The 24,367-nt window shown below is 46.4% G+C and overlaps 1 protein-coding gene across 2 annotated transcripts in view; it reads left to right on the top strand.

Annotated features, from left to right (window-relative positions):
• Nucleotides 1-4,374: 4,374 nt before the first annotated feature.
• The window catches only part of AFAP1L1 (actin filament associated protein 1 like 1), a 68,874-nt gene continuing 48,881 nt past the window's right edge, over nt 4,375-24,367 (top strand). Inside the window, exon 1 of one of the 2 annotated variants that reach the window (XM_017531337.2) lies at nt 4,375-4,514. In XM_017531337.2, coding sequence (XP_017386826.1) covers nt 4,499-4,514 — 16 coding nt within the window. In that variant the 5' untranslated portion in view covers nt 4,375-4,498. The remainder of the gene's footprint in view (nt 4,515-24,367) is intronic. The other variant, XM_037739551.1, reaches the window with a different exon arrangement.

Below are 24,367 nucleotides of genomic sequence, written 5' to 3'. Positions count from 1 at the left end.
AAAAAAAAAAAAAAAAAAAAGAGGGCTCCACTTTGCCATGGCCCCTCTGCCTCCATGGCCTGCTTCCTGCACACTGCCCAGCCCTGTAGGTGCTTCAGGGCACGAGTCTCGCTTAAGGAGCCGAAGGTGTCATTTGAGATGAAGAACCCAAAGGAAGGGAGTAAGCTTCATGCAGCATTTCGGCATAAAAACAAAAGCTCCTTTTCCTTTAGACACAACCACTGGGCTTCGCTTTAACAACTGTGGAAGCTGAGCCTTGCTGCCCCCGTGCAGGTAGGAGCCCCATGCCCTGGAGCAGAAACATGAAGGTGCATGGGAAGAAGGAGTTTTCATCCATCCATGAAACTCTTTCTCTTTCTCCCAGAAACAGCCACTGAGATCTCTATCTGCTTTCCGGGGCCCAGGGTGGACCAGCAGACGTGTGTCATTTCCCTGGGTAGGAGCTATAATGGCGACATTGTGCTGAGTGGAACAAGAGAGGTTTTCATCTGGCAGCCAACATCAGGCAGACACCCGATCAGAGGGCTCTGGGGCTCACCCCACACAAAGGAGCATGGGAGAGGGGCCCTGAGCCAAGGAGAAGCCACACATCCACAGTAGCACATAGGGTCTGGGCAGCACAGTGGCGTGTCTCCGGAATGCCTGGTCACAAGCTCATTTTCCCCTGCAAATAAATAAGCAAATACGACAATCCCAGAGGACAAACAGGATCCCCAGGACACACGCATTAATAGTAGCCAATACTGGCAGGCCTCACACATCCTTGCATATGTTTTCACTGACTAATTCCAAAAATACTTATTACTACTTACTAGGTGTTGGGCACCGTGTGCTAGGTTCTAGGGATCTGGCAATGAGTAAGATACAGCACCTGCTCTCACAGCATTTGCGGTCTCGTGGGGGACAGGGAAGCATAGGGAAAGAAGCACATAAGAAATTATATACTATTGACCCAATGGCAGCAACAAAGCTGACTCAGGAACCCAGATCTGAGCACCCATCTGTTGTTTTTCTTACTCTTCCTGAGGTCTCCTGAGATCACACTGCAGATTCAGTGAAGAAGGCACCCCAAACACCATAATAAGAAATCTGGACTCTCTGCTGAGGGCCAAAGGGGAGCCATCGAATATTTTTAAGGGAGAAGTTGCATGGTCTGAAAGGGATCACGGAATGGTCGCTCTGGTGGCCATGGTGGAAGGAGTCCCTGGAGGTAAGGTGATGGGTTAGGAGGCTGGAGTATGTTTCTCTCCCTGGAACAAACAGTCCTGAGCCTCCAACTTTTTCTTTCCCAGGGTTTCCCAGTTCCACCTGATAAGCTAAGAATGAGACTGGGGAGTATCATTTGTTTTCACAAGACCGGGCACAGGAGGGAGTTGAAAGCTTGCTTCCTGGTATTGTTCGATAGGGCCAAATCTGATATCTTCTTACAGAGCTGGAGCTCCTCCCACAGAATTCTTCAGACAGGCACCAGGCAAACCTGGAAAACTTGGAAGTGAGCAAAGTAGGTAGTGAAAGGGGAGATATGAGGCAGCATCTAAAAATCCTTGCCAGAGAGTTGCACTCAAAACGAAGTGGAAAGGGGATGCCAACAACCCGCGTTCCCATCCTTGCCCTGATGCTTGCCCCTCAATAACGCACAATCCAGTCAACCTGAACTGCTTCACAGACGCGTCCTGCCGCCTTTCAGCTCAATGTCTTTGCTCTCACCATTCTTTGCCCATAATGTTATCCCCTCAATGCACATTCTCAGTTGCCCCCTTCCAAATGTCTGTCATCCATTACTGCCTCCGTGATTAGTAAAAAAAAAAAAAAAAAAAAAGTCTTGCTTTGTCTGATGGACTCTAAGAACACTTTATTTCTCCTCTAGTACTTTTCATATAATAATTTGTATTATATTATTTTGTACATATTTATCTCCTCTACTAGATTATAGATTCCCTGAGGGTGGGAATCATTCCTACTTAGCATTTCTTCTTCCAATAGCATCTTGCACAGAGTGCAATCGATATTGCCTAAGCAAGTTTATGGACAGTGTGGATTGTTAGTTTTTTGAGAAATATAGGCCTCGCTAAAGGAAACATACAGGAAAAAAAAATAGTTATTCCTTGTCCAAACCCACAAATAACTTTCTCATCCATCTCAGTTTCTCTGACAGCAACCAAGCTGTAGACAACTTAGTCAACATTGCCATCTAGTGGACATTATGAGTAATTATTTAAACCAGAACCACTATACCTTCCAGGCAACAATTTTTTGTTGATTGTCAGACTGTTCACAGTATCCTTCCCAGACCACAGCTCAGTTAATTCCACTCCATAAATTATTCCATGGACACGCATAAATTTTCCTTAGCCTTTTTTACTCGTCTGTTCCGATTCTCTGAGTAAATCTCCGAAGTCCTTGAAAGTTTCTGATTTTTAAAGTTTCTCTTTAAAAATCTCTACAGGGCGGGCATGGTGGCTCATGCCTGTAATTCTACACCTTTGGGAAGCGGAGGCGGGAGGAGCGCTTGAGCTCAGACGTTCAAGACCAGCCTGGGCAACATAGTGAAACCTCGTCTCTATCTTAAATATTTTTTTAATATTATAAAAATAAAAATATCTACAAAAGTCTCTGTTTTTGCAACAGTAACATCTCATACTGTTTTCCTAAACTATTTCAAAGAAATATTATGTTTTTAGAAGAATTAGTGAGCTACCCTGAGAACTTAAATACAATTTATGGCCTTGTTTCCAAGTGTTTCAGAGTTCAAACAATAAACTTTTAAAACTTAATCCACTCGTAAACTGTTGGTTGGCTGCTTTAGACTTTGACCTTTTCAAATTGGAAAAGGGGACAGCAACAAAGAGGAACTTAGAAAATAATAATGGCTCATATTTGATAGCTGTTTGTGGTTTATAAAGAGGGTTTGTATCATCATTTCATTTGCCCTATCAACAGTCCTGTGAGGACTTACAGTATGAGGCTTCCCATAACACAGATAAGCAAGAAAACCTCACTGATTATTATACTATGTAGTGTTTAGATCGGTGCAAGAGTAATAGCGTTTTTTTTTTTTTTTTTGCCATTACTTTCAATGGCAAAAACCACTATTATTTTTGCACCAAACTAATAGAACAAGAGCTCATGCACAGGTTTTCATATGTTCACAACACCACGTTTGGTCTGAGTGCTCTCACACACACACACTAAATAAATTACTGATTTTAAAGACAATGTTAATTTCAATTTACCCATAAAACCAATAGAGAAAATATTTCCAGTCCAGGAAAGTACAAGATGCTCTTTGCCAGGCCTTTTCTTGCCTCCATGCCTTTTCTTGCCTCCATGTCTTGTGGTTGGTGCTCCCCATTCCAGAATGTTCTAGGAAGGGAACAGTGGCTTGCTCAAAGCTGAAAACCATGGCCTGGCCCTTGGAGGAAGGAGCGGTGTCTAGGAGGACAATTGGTCCTGGACTTTACAAAGGGTCTTAAAGTCAGACGTTCGATATTATCTATAAATGAGTGAGACCTATTTTCACAGGGATATCCTAATAAGGTGAAGAAGTTGACGTTCTTCATGCAGCTTTAAACTTAAATCCCATTACTGTTCCACATGGGTCATAGCAATATTTTCTACAATCGTGGGAAGACTGCACTTACATTGTACTGTATTTTGTATGCTGAAAGTGTTCATTTCCACATTTTTTAATCACTCTGTTTTGTATGTTTTCACGTTTTATTTTTCTACTCTTTCTGAATTCTCCCAGATCCTCGTATGTTTTCACGTTTTCGTTGAAAGTGTCCCAAGCCCTTGTCCACCTTGCAGCAAGCCTCTCTCGCTTTCCTAGGTGCCTATCTTTCTGAAGCTCTTTGCTATTATTTCACTCTCCTTTCGCAACACCACTGACACTGCACCGGCATCGCCACGGGCCCACTGTCCGGCTTAGAAGGCGCTCAGAAAAGACCCGCGGCGAAAGAAGACAAACCCAAAGCCAGGAAAGGGGAGGCGGCCGGTGCAGGGAAGGGGGTTTTGATTCCATCGGATGAAAACGCTCGGCACCCGCCTGCGCATTCCGGGATGGGGCGGGCTGCGGGGTGAGGTGGTGAGCCCGCGTCGGTAGCGGAGCGCGGGCAAAGCTGCACACCAGCTGGGTCCGGGCTGGGGCGGGCCGCGCGGGCGCGGGAACCACCGCGTGCGGACGGGGAAGCGGATCCTCTGGGCTCAGCTGGAGCGCCACGGAGGGCGGCAGGGCGCGGCGCGGGCGTGTGCGGGACCCCGGGGCAGCGGCCGGCGGCCCACGGGGCGAGGCGTGCTCGGGTCTATTCCGGGAGCTGCACGGAGGGGCGGGGGCGGGCGCAGGCGGGGCGGGGGCGGCCGGCGAGCATCCTGTCGGGGGGAGGGGACGGCGGAGAGCGCCGGCCGCAGGGCTGGCCCGAGAGCACAGCGCGCCCGTCGCCACCAGCCGCGCCGGAGCCCTGCGCCCTGCTGCCCGCGCCCCGGGGACCCGGCCGACGCCATGGACCGAGGCCGGGGTAAGAGGGGCCACGGCGCCCGCACTTGTTGCTGCGCCGGGCGGGAAAGGGAGACCTGGCGATCCGAAGCCGGAGGGGAAGAGGAGGGAGAGAGGCGGACGGTGGGGCGGGGGCTGCGGAACGGTCGGAGGGGACTGGGAGACTCGGCGCCTGAGCACAGGTGCCTCCAGATGCCGGGAGGACCCAGTGCGTGTCAATAACCGTGTCCTGGGGCCGAGTGGCCTCCTGTGTGTGAAATCTGAGTTTTCATAGGCTGAGGATTTGTAACTTCATAAAAGAACCCCCTCTGGATTCCGGAGGACCGCGAGCTCCTCCCGCCGCCTTCCACTGTAAAGGGGAAGACAAGGTTTACAGGTTCAACACCCGCCGTGGGAAGCCCCTGGGGAGAAGCCCCAGGGCACCCAAGTTTGCAGCTGCTCAGGGCACTGGGAGAAGGAAGAGCGCCGGGAGCAGGCGCGCGTGTGCATGTGTGCGCGAGCGAGCGAGGGAGGAGGCGGGGGTGGCTGTGTCCCGGACCAGCTGTGTCCTCGGCCCAGGCCCTTCTCCCTGACCGGCGTCAAAGTTGGACTTGATAGGCTCCCAGGCACGTTGCCGACCCTTTTCCAGTGTATTTGGTAGACGTTTCACCGAAGTGGAGGGATTTCTAAAATTGAGATTGACGTGAGCCGAGAGGGCGGCATTCGTTGGGGGCCAGCGTACATCTCTTCTTGTTTGTTTGTTTTGTTTTGTTTTGAGACGGTTTCGCTCTTGTAGCCCGGGCTGGAGTGCAGTGGCTCGATCTCGGCTCACTGCAACCTCTGCCTCCCGGGTTCAAGCGATTCTCATGCCTCAGCCTCCCCAGTAGCTGGGACTACAGGCACGCACCACCACACCTGGCTGATTTTGTATTTTTAGAAGACAAGGGGTTTCACCATGTTGGTCTAGAACTCCTGACCTCCGGTGATCCGCCGGCCTTGGCCTCCCAAAGTGCTGGGATTAAGGGCGTGAGCCACCACTTCCGCAGAGCACATTTTAAGTAAAGTGGCCAAACGGGTGTGTGTGTGTCTGTAAAGAAGTGGCCTACTTGAACATGGAAACAGTGTCAAAGGCTGGGAATCCGAACCTCAGGGTTTCAGTCTGCACCTCCGAGATCCGAAGAGATCACAGGTGTGAAAGCACTAGATAAACCGGTGAGTGTTGTGCCAACAGGTGAAGTGTTGTTATTGATCATGGAAAATTCCCTCCCCTCCCCATGATAATCTCACGCTTCTTCCCCATCTGCCTGTTTGCTGTGCTGAGCCCTTCAAGGGAGGAAAAAAGGAGGGAAACAGCGGCATGGGAACAATTAGGAAGTACTGGGGCAGGGATGAGCCCAGAGTAGGTGTGGGATAACCTTCCGCACTCCTGTTACAGGGAAAGTCGGGCTTGGCCAGCTCAGAGGGCCAGAGGGGACTCCTGGCTTCCAGTTCAGCCTCCCCACCTGACCCTCCCCAACACAAAATACCGCATTCATCTTTTTCTTCAAGAGCTGGGAAGCACAGGCAGGAAAGAGAGGTGGCTTCTGTTCGGTTCTTTGGCAACTGAGGCCTAGATTTGTAAAGCTGTTGTCGCCTGTTAACTGATTTCTAGGCAAGTGTGCAGAGAGTGTACATCAGGGAGGAAAAACAAAGAGGCACCTCTCCTGCCCCTCAGTCATGCTGTTCCCGCCTCCCACATCGTATGTCTAAAGCAAGCGGCACCATCCACCCTCCCCTTCACACTCCTACCTGCCCCCCATCTCCACCACCCTTCCCCCACCCCTCTCCCTGCCAGTTTTTAAATACCACCCTGTCTGATCTCCAGTAAAAAAAAAATTCTATACCTATGCCTGCTCAGGCTTGTGGAAAGTGCACTGTGTCATCCTAAGACAGAGGGTGACAATAGTTCACTTCACTATAAATGCTTGGTAACCAGCACCTCCAGGTCAGAAGGCTGCCTCCAGAGCACTCTTCCTAGGAACCCCTTGGTGCTAAGAGCCTAGGAGGGCTCTAACCTGCTCTCTTCCTGCGGGCTTTTCTAGCCTACTATCGTTCTTCACACCTCTTGTCACCACTTTATAGATGTAGTTATCTGACGGTTCAGTGTCTCCCTACCCGGAAGTAAGCTTCAGGAAGGCAAGGAGTGGATCCATTGTGATCAGTCTGCTGACACCATGCCTGGCACATGGTGTGCCATAAAGTGTGCTGTATATTACTAATTAAACCACTGCTGAGGAGCTCCAGCAGTGGTTTGTGGTTTAATTAGTAAAATACAACACACTTTATAGTGCACCTCAAACTGACTACTTGTACAGCAATGTTGATTTTTAAAAAGGGAATACTACTAATTCCTCACATCAGATCAGTTCTTTGTGACTTACAAAGGCCATCTCAAGTAAAGTGGTCTTGAGGCTGGGCCACACAAGAGCAGTTTAACTGCCTGGATCCTCAGTTCTCTACTCTGATAAATAATTGTAAACACAACCATGTTATGAATCAGAATGCAAAATCTGCATGCATTTTAAGATAAAACGTGAGACTTCAAAAAGTCTTCTAGGCTGGGTGCAGTGGCTTATGCCTTTTATCCCAGCACTTTGGGTGGCCAAGGTGGGCAGATCACTTGAGATCAGGAGTCTGAGACCAGCCTGGCCAATATGGTGAAACCCCATTTCTACTAAAAATACAAAAACTAGCCAGGCGTAGTGGTGGGCATCTGTAATCCCAGCCACTTGGGAAGCTGAGACAGGAGAATCGCTTGAACCAGGGAGGCAGAGGTTGCAGCGAGCAGAGATTGAACCATTGCACTCCACTGTGGGCGACACAAGTAAAACTCCGTCTCAAAAAAAAAAGGATTCCAGCAGACCTTTCTTGTACCCCTGTCCCAAGTAGGTGTGTACTCTCTTCTGTCATCAGGGAAAGCTTAAAAAGCACAGGTCTCATTTCGACCTCCTGCCTACCATGTGAGAGGTGGGACTATCATACTGTCATGCCCAGCCGACTGGGGAGAAAACCACACTTTGGTATTCACGATAGTCACTGAAATCATCAGACTCTTGCCATGTGCCAGACACTGTCCTCAGCCTCTTATGTGGCTCCTCTCAGAACAACCCACAGGATGGGACCTACTAGCATAATGGTACCTCAGAGAAAAGCGGGCTCTGCTGGTGTATTAGCCACAATAATAGAATACACAGACTGGGTGGCTGCAACAACAGAAATTTATTTTCTCACAGTTCTGGATGCTGGAAGCCTAAGATCAAGGTGCAGTCAGAGTTAGTGTTGTGTGAGGCCTCTCTTGCTGTCTCGTAGGGACACCTTCTTGCCATGTCCCTTCATGGCCTCTTCTCTGTGCATGCAGAATGAGATCTCTAGTGTCTCTTCTTATAAGGACACCAGTCCTCTTGGATTAGGGCCCCACCCTTACAACCTCATTTAACCTTAATTACCTCCATAAAGACCCTGTCTCCAAATACAGCCACACTAGGGGTTAGGGCTTCAACATATGCATGTGGGAGGGACACAATTCCGTCCATAACTATAAGCTTAGGTCACTGACATTAATTTCCTCTGTGATTCGTTCCCCATGTGAGACACAGAGCTGGGCTTCAAACCCCGCTTTCTCCATATCAAAGTCCTGATCTTAAGCTTGCTGCTGACTGCCTCCTTGGTGGCAGGTGACCAGGCCAAGCCTTAGAACAGAACCCAGATGCCAAATCTCCCTGCTTCAGGCCCCAGGCATCTCCATGGCACTTAAGCTGCACTATTCAGATCTTTCCTAGCAATTGCAGTATAAAAAGCTCAGCATCAAAGTCAAGAGACTTGAGAATGGAAACAAAGTTGGAAGGTAGAATTTCTCTTCTAACAGTGTATGTGTCTTCCCAGGGGGGAAGAAAAAGGATTCATATAACACAGTAACACACATAGAAACCATATCATAATGGCAATCCTTCCAGCAGGGTTTCCTGGTTCACAAATACCCTACAAAGAGAATCAACCATCAGTGAAAGTAACACACAGGTAAAGCCAATGACTAGGGACACCACCTTCTACAGGACAAGTTAATTAACTCTGTCTCTACCTCCCACATCATACATCTAAAGCAAATAGCACCATCCGCAGATGAGGATAAATTATGGGTACCAATAACACCTATTTCTTGAATTTGTTATAAATAACCTACAAATAATACCTAGCATATGGGATCCACTCAATAAATGCTGGCTATTGTAATAATTACAATCTTTTTTACCAGACTCATCATTAATAAGACTGCCTATAGAACTTCACTTGCATTTTCCGCAAGCTACCCCAACTCTGATGTTGCTTTTCGAGTCCCTGTGCTGTTTTAAGTACTGAATTTGACGGCTTTGTGTATACCTCAAAGACAGGGAACACGTTATATTCTTGTTTTTATCACGGTGATCCCTTATGGTGCTTGTCTCTTGAAAATCCACTTATGACCTTCAATAACTGGACCAGTGTCCAAATGACAGCTCTGAGTGTTCATTTTCTCTTATATATTCCCTATTCAGGCCTACTGACTGTGGTTATGTCATCACAGTTTTCATCATTCTTGAACCATCATCTCGTTAAGGCTATGGTCTGAATTTTTTCTGACTTTTTAAAATTTGCCTTCTTAATATGCCCAAAATTATGTCTGATCTCCCTGTCTCATGTGGAGTGATCAATCTCCCCCAAGGTTCCTTTCCTGTCCCCTTCACAACTAGTTCTTTTTCAACTACTGCAGTTTAATTGAACCCAAGACAGCAGTTTCTTTTGCTGCATTCTGTGTTCTTGGGGGAGATCATGTTGTCTACTGGGCAACTCAAGAAATAATCTGATGCTCTTCTTCTCACGGAATGAGATTTTCATTGCTGAACAGATGTCTAAGAACCCATTTTGACTGTGTCTTGCCTCCACTGAACCAGCTTTTGAGGTCCAAATTAAGAATGCCGTGTCTTCCCTACAGCGTCCACTGACCAAGCAGCCTGTGGCTAATCCATATGATGTTCTCCCCTGCGGTGACTTGTGACCCAACTTCTGTCCCCAAAGCTATGAATTTCCATGCAAACATACCTCTTCCCTGATATCAAAATTCATTTCCTACTCCTTCTTTGATAATGGCTTTTGGAAAAGAACCCTTATCCATATTCGAATCAGCTTTTTCATCCAAACATACTTCATAGTATCATCTTTGTCAGTGCTGGGACTCAGTGGAGCTGAGTGGTTCAGAGAATGGACAAACTTGGGTTTGAGTTTTGATTGCAACTTTTTGCATGGCCTTGGGCAAGTCACTTAATTTCTCTGACCCTTCAGTGTCTTCACTTAGAATGTCATGGGAAAAGTAACGCATGTAATCTAACACCTGGAATTTAACCACACGCTGCAATGGGTGTAAATAGTCATATGGGGCCATAGGACTTAAATCTGTTCCCTGTGAAGGCTTCTCCTGATCAGTGGGCACTGCTTCCATTTCTTTGTCTCCCACAAAAACTGTTTGGTTTCTTCATTTTTGTCAGAGTTTTGTCAGCCTCTCCCTCAAATATCAGTTTCAAACTCCCCTTTTCACATGAGTGAACATCCTGCCAAGTAAGTTCCACCCTCTCAACTCTCTGCCAAGAACGTATCATTACTCCATTCTCATCTTTGGTCCAAAAAAACAATCCCGGTTTTAGATACCATCAGCTTATCATACCCTTCTTAATCTTCAAGAAAACCTCAGAATGAAACAAAATGGTGAACCCATCTGCGCAACACCTCCCCAAACCCCAGCTTTTTCCTCCTTCCTTTCCTGGCCAAACTTCTCAAATAAATGGTCAGCAACTCTTCCCACACACTCCTTTTACCTCCTGCAGCCGCGCTTCCAATCACATCCTCCACTGAGAGCCCTCTCTGAAGGATCACAAATGGCTCCCACTTCCACTGGACCAAAGTCTAGCCTTTCACCTCCATCAAATCCTACCTCCTGGGCTCTAGCTTTGTTGAGCCTCTACTCCTTTCTGATGCATTCTCCTAATTCGCAGAGATGGGAACATCACAGATTTGGGGGTCAAATAAGTCTAGGTTAAATAACCACTGCCTCATCCTTCCAGGAAGCGTTTTCTGCCCTCCCCCTCCCCCATCCCTCTGTTGCAGGTGCTCATAGCCTCTTGAGCCTCTCCGCTACTAAGACAAGTTACCCAACCAAGTTATTCCCTCAGTCTATAAAGCAGGAAGAATGACACCTGTAGTTGGGAGACTGAAATGCAATAATATTTGCCCAGCTCCCAGTGCCTGGCCCATAGTAGGTGCTTACTAATTGCTATTTCCCATCTTCTCCCACTTGCTCTATCTTGCCTCTTGTTCTGTCTCTATCTTCTTGCTCTGTCTTCTTGAATGGCTCTTGTCGCTCTCTCCCCTGATCTCCTGACCATCTCAGCCCTCTCACTACACTCACTCCTGTGAAGAACGAAACCCCTCTGCGAGGGTAACTCAGATATCCATCACCAGACACGATTTGGGCGCCAGTCCCTCATGACCTCCTGTCTATAGTACATTTCCATTCCAAGGTCAACTCCGCCTTGGGGTAACCCAATTTTGAACTCATCTTATTCACCACTAAATCAGATGACCCTTCCTGTTTCCCTTTTTATGCTAACAACTCAACACATGAGAAGTTATTGAAGGAAATGGGGGTGTTTGTCAACAAGACCAAAGTGGAAGGGGGGACATGGAATCAGTTCTCAAATCCATTGTCCTGTAGAAGAGATAATAGAAAGTTTCTCCAGAAGGAGATTAAACAGAGGTCAGTTTGGGCTCAATCTAAGAGAAGTGTACAAATGAAAAGAGCTGTTCAATGGTAGAATCCGAGTTGCCCAGGGATGTAATGAGTCAGTTTGAGTGGCCACAGATCAGGGAAGCCACGGAATGGCTTAATATGTAGGTTAAGGACTGCTCTCACCTAAAATTCAGGAAGCTTTCACAGCTTGACCCTTTTGCACACTGTAGAGAACAGGACTTCTAGGAGTGTATGTTTCAACCTAGATCATTCTTTTATTTAAATGTACAATATATTATAACTTTTAATAGGACTTATGAATTATCTGTGCTTAAGGATGGAATTTGAGAAGGCTGATGCAATTAAGGACAGTTATTTACAGCTATTGGTCTCGTTATGCTTAAACCCTTCAGTGGTTTCTTATTGTTTGTAAGGCATCAGCTCCTGTCCTTGTGGTGCCTCGGGCCTGCCCTGCCTGCTGTCTGCCCACTTTACTAGCTGGCTTTGGATCCCCACCTACCTCTTGCCCTGGGCTCTCCTCACACTGGCCTTGCTCCTTGCAGCTTTGAAGACTTTATGCCTTCTCCTGGTTCACCCTTGCTCTTCCTTAGCTCACTGCTCAAATATGACTTCCTCAAGGCAGTGTTTCCCAGTCTCCCAAGCTACATGCCTGTTGTAGATGTTTAGAGCACCCTGCGCTTCTCATGAATTGACGTTTTCACAATCACAGTTCACTGTGGGCTTGAATTAGCTGTTCATATGAGCTCTGTTTGGGCAGGGCTCTTCTCTCCTTGCTCTCTGCCCATCCCCCAGGACCTAGTGTAATGTTTGATGCACAGTAGGTGCTCAATAAATGTCTGTTGAGATGATGAATAAATGAAAGTGAGCGTACACAGTTCACAGAGTAGAAGTTGGATATGGCCACTTTCAACTCCAGGATTCTCCACTTCAGTGATACCCACTTTAGGGACAGAAATGTAGCCTTCATCATTATCCATCATTTCCTTTGCCTTCATCCTTTATACAATCAAATCTCAAATCCTGTTGACTATTATTGGGAAATATATCTTGGATGGCTTCTGTATCCTGTTGCCTCGGATAGGAGCTTCCTGTTTCTGCTGTTGCCTTCTCCAGCCTGCCTTAAGGACCACTCCCTATTTGTCTGCAGCAGTGGTTCTCAAATCCAGCTGGGCTCAGAATCACCCCCTGTGGAGCCTACTGAAAACACACCCACAAAGATTTGATCAGTGGGTCAGAGATTTGGAAATCTGCTTTTATTTTCCAAATCCCCCAGGTGATTCTGATGTTCGCACAAGGGCAATAATTACTGTTTTCAGGCACTGTTTTTATCTTGACCCTTGACCTTGCTCAAACGCTTGCTTCTAGTTCTGTTTTTCACACTTTTCAACTGAATGGGACTCTAGGATCTGGGTCTGTTACCCAAAGCAACCTCGAAAGCATGACATGTCTCATTTTATCTTTAAAAAGCAATGCAAATGTTTTATTATAGTTCATAATATATCTAACCTCATCTATAGCCCCCTTAAAATATCTTTGTACAAAATGGACCTTCGGAGATGCATTGTGTTTATCTTGGCTTCTCCTTCCCCTCTCCTCCCCTCCCCTGCCCTCCACTGTGCACTCCCAGGTGATGTGAACTCCAGCCTCCAGTAAATATCCCAGCACAGAGTGCCAGAATGGAAATGGATCTGGACATGGAATCAGAACACCCACATCTGAGCCCTGGCTCAGCCGCTCGCTTCCGTGTTATGAGAACGTACATTTTTATAAAGTTTTTAACTTTTAGAAGCACTTTGACATTCACCAGTTATCTTCATTTCAGCTTAGCTTCAGGGACATTGCACATCATTCACAGAGCGCTTTGTGCAGAGGCTGGGCAACCCCTGCCATGTGATCATACATGCTCTCACTTAGCAGCCGTTCACTGGGGGGCTGCTATGGGCAAGAAGGAACCTGTGTAACGGGGGACTCATCAGACAGAGACTTGACCACCGAAGTCTTTTTTCTGGAGACCCTTCCAGCCCTGAGTTTCTCTTCTGTGGCATCTCTTGACCCTGGTGATGGCCCTACAAAGTAGACAGCGGAGACACTCTCCCTATTGGACAGATGCAATAACAAAGGTTCAAACAGATGACTCTGCTCTTCCTCCTTCCTGAAAGATGCAACTCAGTGTCATCTATCTCCCTGCCACATCCACCTCTAGCTCTCCCCTGACTTTGAGTTACCACCACCCTCCTCACACTGGGCTTTTAGAAGTTTTCACCACACTTGTTGAAATATGTTTTCTGTGTGTATGAGTCCTGAGGTCTAGGACTATCTTCTGTGTCATATTCCCAGTGTCTAACACCGAGCAAATACTTAATAGTTATAGTCAAGTGTACTTATTACTGAAAGCACCCCATGACTCAATAGATACTGTCATAATCCCATTTTATAGATGAAGAAACTGAGGTTTTGAAAGGTCTGTTTATTTATGCAGCCCAACTCACCTCCATAGCTGAGTTCTTTACCATTGCTCTCCGCTGCTTCTCCATGAATATTGGAATTACAGGCCAGGCAGCCTGTATGAGGTTTACTTCTTATCCTTTACACTCTTCCCGCTGTGGCCCTTGGAGTTCTGGTATTCAGCATTCATGAAGCTCTCATTCTCCTCGAAGTAACAGAGACTGACCCAGGAGAGCCCAGGCAGGGTTTGTCCTCCATCTAAAATTCCATTCGGGGAATCCCAGCCTCGCCCCAAGTAGGGAGTGGAGGTGCAGAGCTGGCCTGGCGTGATTATTCTCCCTGGCACAGCTGTCAGGCTGCAGCAGGGGCAGAATGTGGCACCGCATTGCAGTCATACCAGTTCTGAGGAATTGACAGGCAGCATGCCTTACAGGAGGCAAGCTTGGGGGCTTTTTATAGCCCTCTAAGAACCTAGAGGAAAACTGATCTCCTGAGAGAAATGGAGCACGTGCCTTTTCCAGGCATCATTCCCTCAACCATGCAGTCCCCAGATGCCTGCAGTTCAACTTAGGGCAAGAGTCACAGCTAAGTGAGTAGCGTAGTATGGTGGAAGAAATTCACTGCTGGGAGATAAGGATCCTAACCCAGTTCCTGAATTCCCCCCTTGGGCTTCAGTTCCTTCACCATTAAGGTTGAAGTATTACAGTGCAGGGACCAGCAGACCTCAGCCCGGGGGCAAAATCTGGCCTGCCACCTGTCTTTGTAAAGAAAAGTTTTATTGGAATACAGCCACATCTATTCATTATATGTTGTCTATGGCTACTTTCTCACCGTAAGGACAGAGTTGGGTACTTGAAACAAAGGCCTACAAAGCCTAAAATATGTACTATCTTGTCCTTTACAGAAAAAGTTGGCCAACTGCTGGATTAGGCCGTAGAGAGATTGGGAGTGTCTGCCTGGAGCACTGTGGCGAGAAGGGTTCTGAGGGTGTGTCCAAACTGAGGAATGAAGCACGTTCTTAAACCAGACAAGAGAGTGTGTTCAAGAGTAGTATTGAGAGGATCCCAGAATGCCATTTACCCGTGTTTTTCAAATTACTTTTGGCCTCAGCATCCTTTTGCAAACAAAATCTGAAGCAACAGCGCTGCTATGGGTGAAGTGGGAATGAGAACGCTGAGCACAGCCCGCTCCCTTCCTCCTACTCCCGGGGCAGCACCTAAGGAAACTATGCAGATCCCATAGGCTTCATCAGAAGAGCATTGGGAAACCACTTATCTAATCCTATCTCATTCATTCTGCAACTGGGGAAACAGGTACAAGGGGTAGTGGCTCGCCTACGGTCACCTGACGGGTTCCCATTTGGCTTTCCACAAGTCACTAATGTGGTTATCAGGCATCAGCAGAGCACAGACATATTTCTGCTAAAGAGAAGGCCTGTCCATTGCCTTTGCAGGGCCTCAGGGATGCCACAGTGCACGGGTGACCAGGGAGTGTGCCCTTGCTGACCTGGAGTACCCGGGTTTGGGGCTGGGACTTGGCGGGGACACATTGTTGATATCAGCCCATGTTTCACCATGGCCTAGTCAGAGTTTTGGAGGCTTTTTTTGTTTTTTTCTGACAGCACCAAAGCCAAAAGAAGAACATAAAAATTAAATTAGACCATATATATTTTTATTTCATTGATACAAAGATTTTTTTTTTAAAAACTCAGAACATATCTTACAATTGACATCTTAATTTATTCATTTTGTTCTCTTTTCTTTCAAAAAGCTGTTGTTCAATATGAAAATATCTTCAAATCAGTGGCATCTTAAAATGGAGAAATTATGATAATTTATACTAAGGCTTTCTTTTGAAGATGGAAGCAGATTTATTCATTTGTAGAATAAATATTTACTCTTCCTGCCCGTTCTTGTTGAAGGGTTTGCTGAAAGCAGATCCTGCTGATGTGAAGCCAAGGGGGATTTTTTTTTTTAGCTCCACTTGAACCAAGAAGAAAACTGATCTCCTGGGAGTGTGCCAGGAAGCCAGAGAGCCTGATGGCTTTTCCTCACCTCCAGCCAGCACCCAGGTGCTGCTCTCAGGGGTTCCAGAGGGGAAGCTCAGGGTCCCTGAATCTCCCAGTGTGGCAGAGAAAGTGTAACTTGGTCACCAGTGCCTGGAACACGAGGTCATATCTAGTCAGTGTCCACCAAAGAGAATATATAAAGGACAGGAGGTTAAAGGGACACTTCCTAGCCAGGAGCACTGCGGGGATAGCATTCCAGATGGAGAAAATCGTGGAAAGAGAAGCCCAGAAGCATGCTCAGAAAGCAAAGCAGGGCAACATGTTGAGAGCCCAGAGGAGCAGGTGGAGGTGAAATGGGGCCTCCATGTTCTTCCAAAGAGTAGGGCCTTATTCTCCGGGCTGCTGACTGGGTATGTCCCAGTCCATGGAGGTTGTGCAGCTTGCAATCTGTAACTAATAATAGAGACAGGATAGTACAAGAGCTAAGGGCTCCGACTGTGGTGTCAAGTTGCCCAGAGTTTCAATCCTGGCTCCTCTCCTTTCACTTAACCCCCTGAGTTTGTTCCTTCAACTAAAAATGGAAACAACAGTTTCCTATCTACAATGAGGGATCATTGGATTCCTACAGGAAAAGCACTCAGCACATAAGAAGCAGTCAACTTTTTGAAAAAAGAAAGCAAATGCCTAAAACTCCGGTGTAGAAATGATTGCCTTTCTTAATAAATTAGAAAGGAATCCCAGTTACCTCCGACACTTTCATTCTCACTCCTGCCTGCTCATCCTGGGAAGGGAGGAGATTACAGAGACATTGGAGATAAGCCATGGGGAAGTGTATGGAGCACGTGAGGATCTTTCATCATCTGTGTCACAAAGGAAAACTGGTGTTCTGGGCCCTGGGGAGCAGTGGATGAGTTGTGAGCAGGAAGAGATGACGATGTGTTGTAATCTGGGGAGATTATTAAAGCCAACAATGAGCTCGCATTAGAATGGAAAGGGAGAGATTGGAAAGAGGTGGCCAGTTAGGAGGTGCAGCAAATATCTCAGGTGAGCAGCAGACTATAAGACCAGCTCACCTTGATGTTTAAAAGCTGAGATACATAAAACTTTAAACTCTCCACTTTGAGTTAGGGTTAATTGTACAGAATTGTTAGTCTAATGCAGAGGAGATATTTGGGGCATTTTAAAACTCCAAACATCCATTTCCATGACCTTTGATCAACATTTTCTTGGGTCTTCAACCCCATTGAGGAGGTAGGAAGCACGCTGGGGTCTCCTAGAGCCTATTCAGGCGTGGATTCCTGTGGGGCAGTTTCATGGGGGCCTGGCCCAGAACCAAATCCAGGTTTAACACTGAAAGGTTTCTGCAGGTGAGAGGGGAGGAAGGGAGGGAAGACTTCCTACCTGGGCAGACAGTCAGAGTGGCCATCTGAGCTCAGCCTTCAGCCTCCCACCTCGAATATCTAGCCTTGGCCCTGGTTGATTTCCCTTCCATCACTGACAACCGCAGCAGCAGCAGCAATCACAATGAACGCTTACAGCATGATTCATAGGAACCTGGCACGATGAATGCAGTCTTCATTCGCCGGTTCCCTTTCTTCTTCCCACAACCTTGAGGTAAGCGCTCTTATTATCTCTGTCTTACAGTTGAAAAAACAGACTTGGTGAAGTGATGAAACCTGCCTGGGTGAGGGAAGGCAAATCCCAGGTTTGATGTTGGGTATTTCTCACCTGGATTCATAAAGCCACAGCTACCCACTGAACTGACCCCTCCCTAGCCTTCCTGATGATGGACTGACCCACCTGGGCTCCATCCCCCTTGGAAGGGACACCTATCTGCCTCTCTTAGGTCAGATTGCCAGAAAGTTCTTCTATACAGTAAACCTAATATTGTGGTCTTGGAGCTGTCACTCATGGGTTCATTTCTGCTCCCCAAGGCCCCAGTTCCCCAGGGAGCACATCTGTTCCACCCCTTCTTTTCCCCCACTCCAAGAGCCCTTCTGTTCTTGGAGACATTTGTCAAAGGCAGGATTCATGGGGCCTCCCTAGTCTGTGGTCCTTGCTATGAATTCCAGGTTGTCACTTGGCCCCTCCCCAGTGCACCTGCTGTGTACCCACTACTGTGCTGAACACTGAGCAGATATAAAGTCAGGCATTGTCTCAGTCCTCATGGATTCACAGTTAGAGGAGAAGGACATCGAACAAGTCATCTGGTCTGGTACATAGAACAGGGAAATCTCACCTGTCCGGGAAGGCTGGATCAGCCTCCTGGAGGAAGTGGTATTTAAACCAATTGTCAGAGTTATAAGCGAGCACTTCCTGGGGTGTGGGGAAGATTTCAGATAATAATCATATCATCAACTTGGTATGCATCAGGAACTTCTCTAAGTACTTTATATAACACCGCAATGGATCCTCACAACGGCCATGTGAGGAATAAGTATTACTATTACCCAAATTTTGCAGATGAGGAAACAGACACAGAGAAGTAACTTGCCCAAAGTCACACAGCTACTTACACAGTAACAGTTGGAGAACAGGTTATGCAGAGGAAACACCACAAACAAACAGCACCAGAGTAGGGTCTCAGATATTGCAAATAGGTCAGAAATAGTAAAAAATAATTTTTAAACTCTATTGAATAGAACAAAGCCAACCACATACTCCTGTTAGTGTAGCCTGCGGCATCTGTTGATGATTTTCTGGTTCCTTGATCACACTGAGGTTTCTGTAAGCCAATTGTCCACTTAATCCTTTGCCTTTCTGAATGAGGTGCTATTCAGTCTCTTCTGAATTCCAAATGAGTCTGTTGTTTGATTGGAAGTGGGAGGTAAGAGGATGGCACATTTACATTAATCACAATTTACTGGTTTTCAAAACTCAGTGTACAGGGTGCTCCCGCTTCTCACCAGCATCATCAGACTTGGGTCTCACAATAGGCGTGTGAGGTAGGCAGGGCAGTTATGATCACCCCACTTTGATGTTGAGGAAATTGAGGCTCAGAGACACACAGCAACTTGCCCAAGATCACACAACCAGTATAAGTGTGGAGCTGGAGCTTGAACCCTGGGATGCTGGCTCCAGTGCCTGTGTTTTCTCCAGAGCACCAAAACATAGTGCACTGTGGGAGGCGGAAAGTTTCCAACTCTGGCTCCTGTGGCCTCTGGCAAGTTTGACCTTGCTAGGCCTCTGTGAGGAACACTGGGGTAAGAGTTCCCACCATATAGGGTTGCTGCAAAGAGCAAATGAGGTAACAGGCACTGAGTGTTAGGCACAGAGAATACTCCCACAATGGAATAGCATGTAACAGTCAAAATGAATGAACACAATGACAAGCAGCAATATGGATAAATCTTAGCAGCATAATATTAAAGAAAAAAGTCACAAAAGGTTACCTATAGCACTATATTATTTTAATATATTTTAACACTAAAAATTTAAAATATGTTCAGGAGTACATCTCGTATACTATAGTACTAAAACTATATACAAGGGAAAGCAAGGGCATGATAAACACAGTGAGATTGGGCTGGGGAGGCAGGAGGGCGAGATCATAAAGTTAGAACTAAGATAGTGTCAAGATCCTGGCTTTTGCTTTGAATGGTGGGTTTGTGGGTGCTTACACCATTATCAAAAATAACTATGGCCTGGTGCGGTGGCTCACTCCTGTAATCCCAGCACATTGGGAAGCTGAGGCTGGCAGATCACGATGTCAGGAGATTGAGACCATTCTGGCCAACATGGTGAAACCGTGTCTCTACTAAAAATATAAAAATTAGCTGGGTGTGGTGGCACGCGCCTGTAATCCCAGCTACTTGGAAGCTGAGGCAAGACAATCACTTGAACCAGGGAGTCGGAGATTGCCGTGAGCCAAAATGGCTCTACTGCTCTCCAGCATGGCAACAGAGTGAGACTCCATCTCAAAAAATAGACAAATAAATGAATTTTTAAAAATATGGCATGCATGGGCCAATGATGAGAGTATGTCATGAAGCAAGGATTAGGATTAATTTTTGTCCACTTGAGGTCCTATTTTTATGTATTTATATTTTGAGACGGAGTCTTGCTCTGTTGCCCAGGCTGCAGTGCATGGGTGCAATCTTTGCTCACTGCAGCCTCTGCCTTCCGAGTTCAAGCAATTCTTCTGCCTCAGTCCCCCTTCCCACCTCCCCCACCAGAGTAGCGGGGATGACAGGCATATGGGTTTTTTGTTTTTTGGGGTCTTTTGTTTAGTAAAGATGGAGTTTCACCATGTTAGCCAGGCTGGTCTTGAACTCCTGACCTCAAGTGATCCGCCCACCTTAGCCCCGCAAAGTGCTGGGATTACAGGTGTAAGCCACTGCACCCAGCCATAAGGTCCTATTTTTTAAAAGAAGTAAAAGTGCTAGGCGCACTACCCATGATGTAGGAAATGTTCAATACATGTTAGCTGTTATTATTAGATATCTTTAATATTATTAATGATATAACCCACATACCCCTAGTCAGAGGCTTTGCTGTGAGCCCAGGGAGGTTAGTGAGATGGGTCCTCAAACTCAGACATCTCAAAAGCAGAAATCCCCGGCCCTATCTAGGCCTCAGGCCAGGCACCTGACCTGGTGAATGAACAGCAGTTAGGGAATGGTCAGAGGAACTCACTGCTGGTTCCAGCAAGCTCTGCAGGTAGGGAACGCCTATAAGAAGGAGGCCAGAAAGTAGCTAGTGCTGTGATTGAAAACAAGCTCTGGAGTGAGGTCGAGGTTTGAATCAGCCTGCTAGCTGTGTGCCGTTAGACAAATGACTGTGCCTCTCTGAGCCTCACGCGGCTCATGTGTAAATAGCAAGTAAAAACAGAACCTACCTCACAGGGACATTTTGAAGAGTAAGTGAAGTAATCCACGCACAATGCTTAGCACAACATCTGGAACATCACTTTAGAGCTTGAAAATACTACCTGCTTTTACTATCAGGCATCCCAGACTACTCCCTGGGACTGCGCTGCTTCCCCACGCCATTGGTGAAGGAGACGGTGCAGGCCGCTGGATACGGAAACAGCTGCCATCTTGTGTGTGGACTGCGCGTGTGTGTCACAGTTTTCCACTTCCTCCTGGACCCATTTCCTTTGTGAGCTCAACCCGGAGGAATCCGCAGACAAAGGAACAATTCTGGCAGAGCCCAGTCCCACAGCCAAAAGCTATTTCCTCAGAAGCGGCTGTCCTTCCCCCACCCCCTCCCGTGTGGTCTGGAAATGGCTTGGGGAGAAGCAGCTAAGGCTTCCCTGGAGGCTCAGAGCTGAGAAACAAAGTGCCCCAAGTGAAGGCCCTCCTGGTGGAGGACAGGAACCTGGGCACTGCTGCGAGGAAGCTGCTGCGAGGAAGGCCATTGAGGATGCGGGCTTCCCTGAGCCTGTCACCCTCGCCTGACTCCTGGGAAGAGTGGCGCCCAGAAACTCCCCGTTACCTCCCTGTCTTCCTGAAATAACAGTACATCAGAGGCTGGCCCTCTACCACCTCTAATCATAATCCCTACAATTTGCCAGCCTTTTCCCAGCCATTCCTCATTTCCCCCTCACACGAACCTGCGCATGGGCTTTCTAAGCCCCTTCTTACAGAAGAGGAAAATGATTCTGAGGGGGTTAAATAACTCACCCGAAATTACATCCTGGCAAATGGGAGGAGTCAGAGCCCAAACCAAGTCCTCTAAGTCCCGAATTCTTCCCACTATTTTTTGTCTTCTCCCTTTATGAATGTTTCTGTGTTTCTATCCTGTGGAGTCAAGTTTGTACTATTCTCTTAAGCATAAAAGGATATTCAGTTTCCTGCAATCGCTGTAATTAACACACACAAAAGTCTTCCAAGGTGACCTCACTACCCCTGCCCTCCCTCACACAGGGGCTATATTTAACTCTTGGAAAGCACTAAGAAAGGCATTGGCTTTGCAGCTGGGCTTTTTTTCCGCCCCTTTGTCATTCTTTTCCAGCCCGCATGCACAGTGGGCTTCCCTATCCAAGCTGGGACAACAGGAAGTGTTTGTCTTAGTGATAAACAATGCGAGTCCAACCAGTACCATCTCCTTCCACGTTCTGCCCACTGTTTGGCCTTCCTTCGGACTCAGAGAGAAGTGCCTGTAAATTCAGAGGGAGGAAGGGAGATAACCTAACGGCCCCAGCCGGGTAGATTTGCAACAACTTAGAAGAGTCTGTGGACAAGAAATCTCTTAAGAAGAGATTTCTCAACCCACGAAGTGAAGGGGCAGTTCTGCCAGCCTCACCTGAGGAGCTGGTGACCTCTCTGCAGAGTCAACCCAGAGCTGGACACAGACAGAAGCAGCACCCTGAAGGAAAACTGGGGAAGGCATAGCAGCTAGATCCTCCAGTATTCTCATGTGTAAATGGGGCTAACCCGCCTCATTGTAAGACTTAATTCATATAAATAATACATGTAAATCACTTAACGCAGAGCATGACTTATAGCAGTAATGGAAGAGTAACAGAGATAGCTAATGTTTGCTGAGAGCTTACTGTGTGCCAGACACTGTTCAGGCACAGTCACATGTCGGGGCCTGTTCCTGCTGGTGAGGTAGATATGCTCACTTACTGATAGTGTACATGAGGCACAGGTAGTTATGCAAGTTTCCCCAGAGGTACGCAGTTTGGAAATTGGGAAACAGGAATTAAATTCAGGTGGTTTAGGTTGCTCAATATCTGTTATCATTATGTCTCAATGTATATGTTAGAATTAAAACCCACCAACTACAAAAATGTGCGTCACTAAATCAATTGCCAGCTATATTCACGTGAGGGATACAAATTCAACAAAATAGAGCATTTGGGAGCCTAGCCAAGTGAAAAATCGGGCTTCTGCCTCCTTTTAAGTACTGGGAGTACTTTTCGTTGCCTGATTGTTTTTCTTTTTTTTTTTCAAGCATCTCTTTACTATACTGAGCCACCATGAGGCCAGACATGGTTTTAAAATCACATTAACTGTCAGACTTTATCAACTCTTAAATGAAAACAAAGTTTGCTCCCAGAATTTATAGTTCCAGGTATACTTAAATATTTGCCCTATGTTTGGCGCTAGCTAAAGCTGGCAATGCTCCTGCACTCAAGGAGCTCAGGCTCAAGTTATGGAAAGTGACAGTCGTTAAAAAATACATAAGTAAATACAAAATCTCACCATGTGAAGTGTCACAGGGAGACATACTTGATGCTACCATGGCATAAAATGGGGGGAATAGTGCATTGAAGAGGACAAGGAAGGTATCCATCCCTGAGGAAGTCAGGATTGAGTAGAGAGCTAAAGAAGGTGTTACTGGCTGGCAGGGGAAGGAAGTTCTGATAGGCAGAGGGAACAGCTCATCAAAGTCCTGAGTTAAGAGGCTGAGGAACAGACCGTGGGGACAGCCTGGAAAGAGGTCTCTCTAGAAAAGCCTGCAGGGCTTGAAAGTCATAGGAAAGGGTGCTCTTCCTTTCCTTCATCCTACCCAAGCACTGAGCTCACATCTGATCAGCATACTGCCTTTCTTTCCAGGGTGACTTGCCTCCCCTCTGGTATAATGGGTCATAACCCACTAATATGCTCACTTGTTAAAACACAGTATGCAGAAAGTTATCTCTAAAATCATGATCAGAAATGTTCAAAGTAATGCACTGGTTCTTTCTCCAGAACAGGAGCCTTTATGAGATGGAAATTGGGTCATTTTCCTTTGCATAAGAAAGGTAATTTGAGTAAACCACAAGAAAAATTGTAGACCCTTCACAAAACCACAGTCTCACAGCTCTCCTTTCTCCATTTTTAAATGGTGCTGGTTGCATTTACTCTGACTTTGAAAACAAAGAAGGATACGTGATATTTGTGATCTCTGTAAAGAGGCTGGTCACATAGTGAGGTGGGGAAAAAAGAAGCTGTATATTTTCCTAACTGCTTTGCATTTAATGAATGTGTGATTTGCAAGCTGTTTCCAAGCGTTTTTGGACATTCCAGCATCTAAAAGGTACACCGGAATGAGCTCATGAGTCCAAGTGCCCAGCATTGGGCCCAGTTTGACAGTAGCCAATACAGGGTGTATTATTCTTGTGGCTTGCTGAAATTTAATTCCTCACTTGTCTTTTGTTTTGAACTCATTATCTTTGTGATCTCTAAATCAATCTGACCTTCTGTGTGCTAGTGTCCTTACTGGCTGGGATAAATACCTCTTGCTTAAAGGTTTCACTCAGACTGCAGCAGGGATGTGAACCAGGTAGCAAATGGTAGTACTTTTTATGGTAGCTTAATTTCTACTATCTAACATCTTATTTTGATTTCAGTCATGTGGGGAGGAGTGAGGAGAAGATAGAAAAGTGATCTTACTCCCAGTTGGGTACTCACCAGGAACAATAAGGACTTAGCAGTCTAATCTTAGATATATTTTAAGTAGGTTTCTAAATTTATTTGAAAAACTTTCTTGCTACCCAGAGAATAATTATCCCTCATCTTGGGTTTCTGAGCCTCTCTGTCTCACTTAAAAGATTGAAAACTTATAAACAATGATTAGTCCATTTCTTCCTGTTGTATCTTGTTCCCATCATTGGAATTCACCTCCCTAGGATTCAACTAAACCAAGCAAGATAGATGGAATTTATTCGTGGTTCTTAATAAACTTGAGACATAAA

Source organism: Cebus imitator, unplaced genomic scaffold, assembly GCF_001604975.1.
Source record: "Cebus imitator isolate Cc_AM_T3 unplaced genomic scaffold, Cebus_imitator-1.0 Scaffold71, whole genome shotgun sequence".
Taxonomy (NCBI): Eukaryota; Metazoa; Chordata; class Mammalia; order Primates; family Cebidae; genus Cebus; species Cebus imitator.
This window is presented reverse-complemented; position numbering and strand designations above follow the sequence as displayed.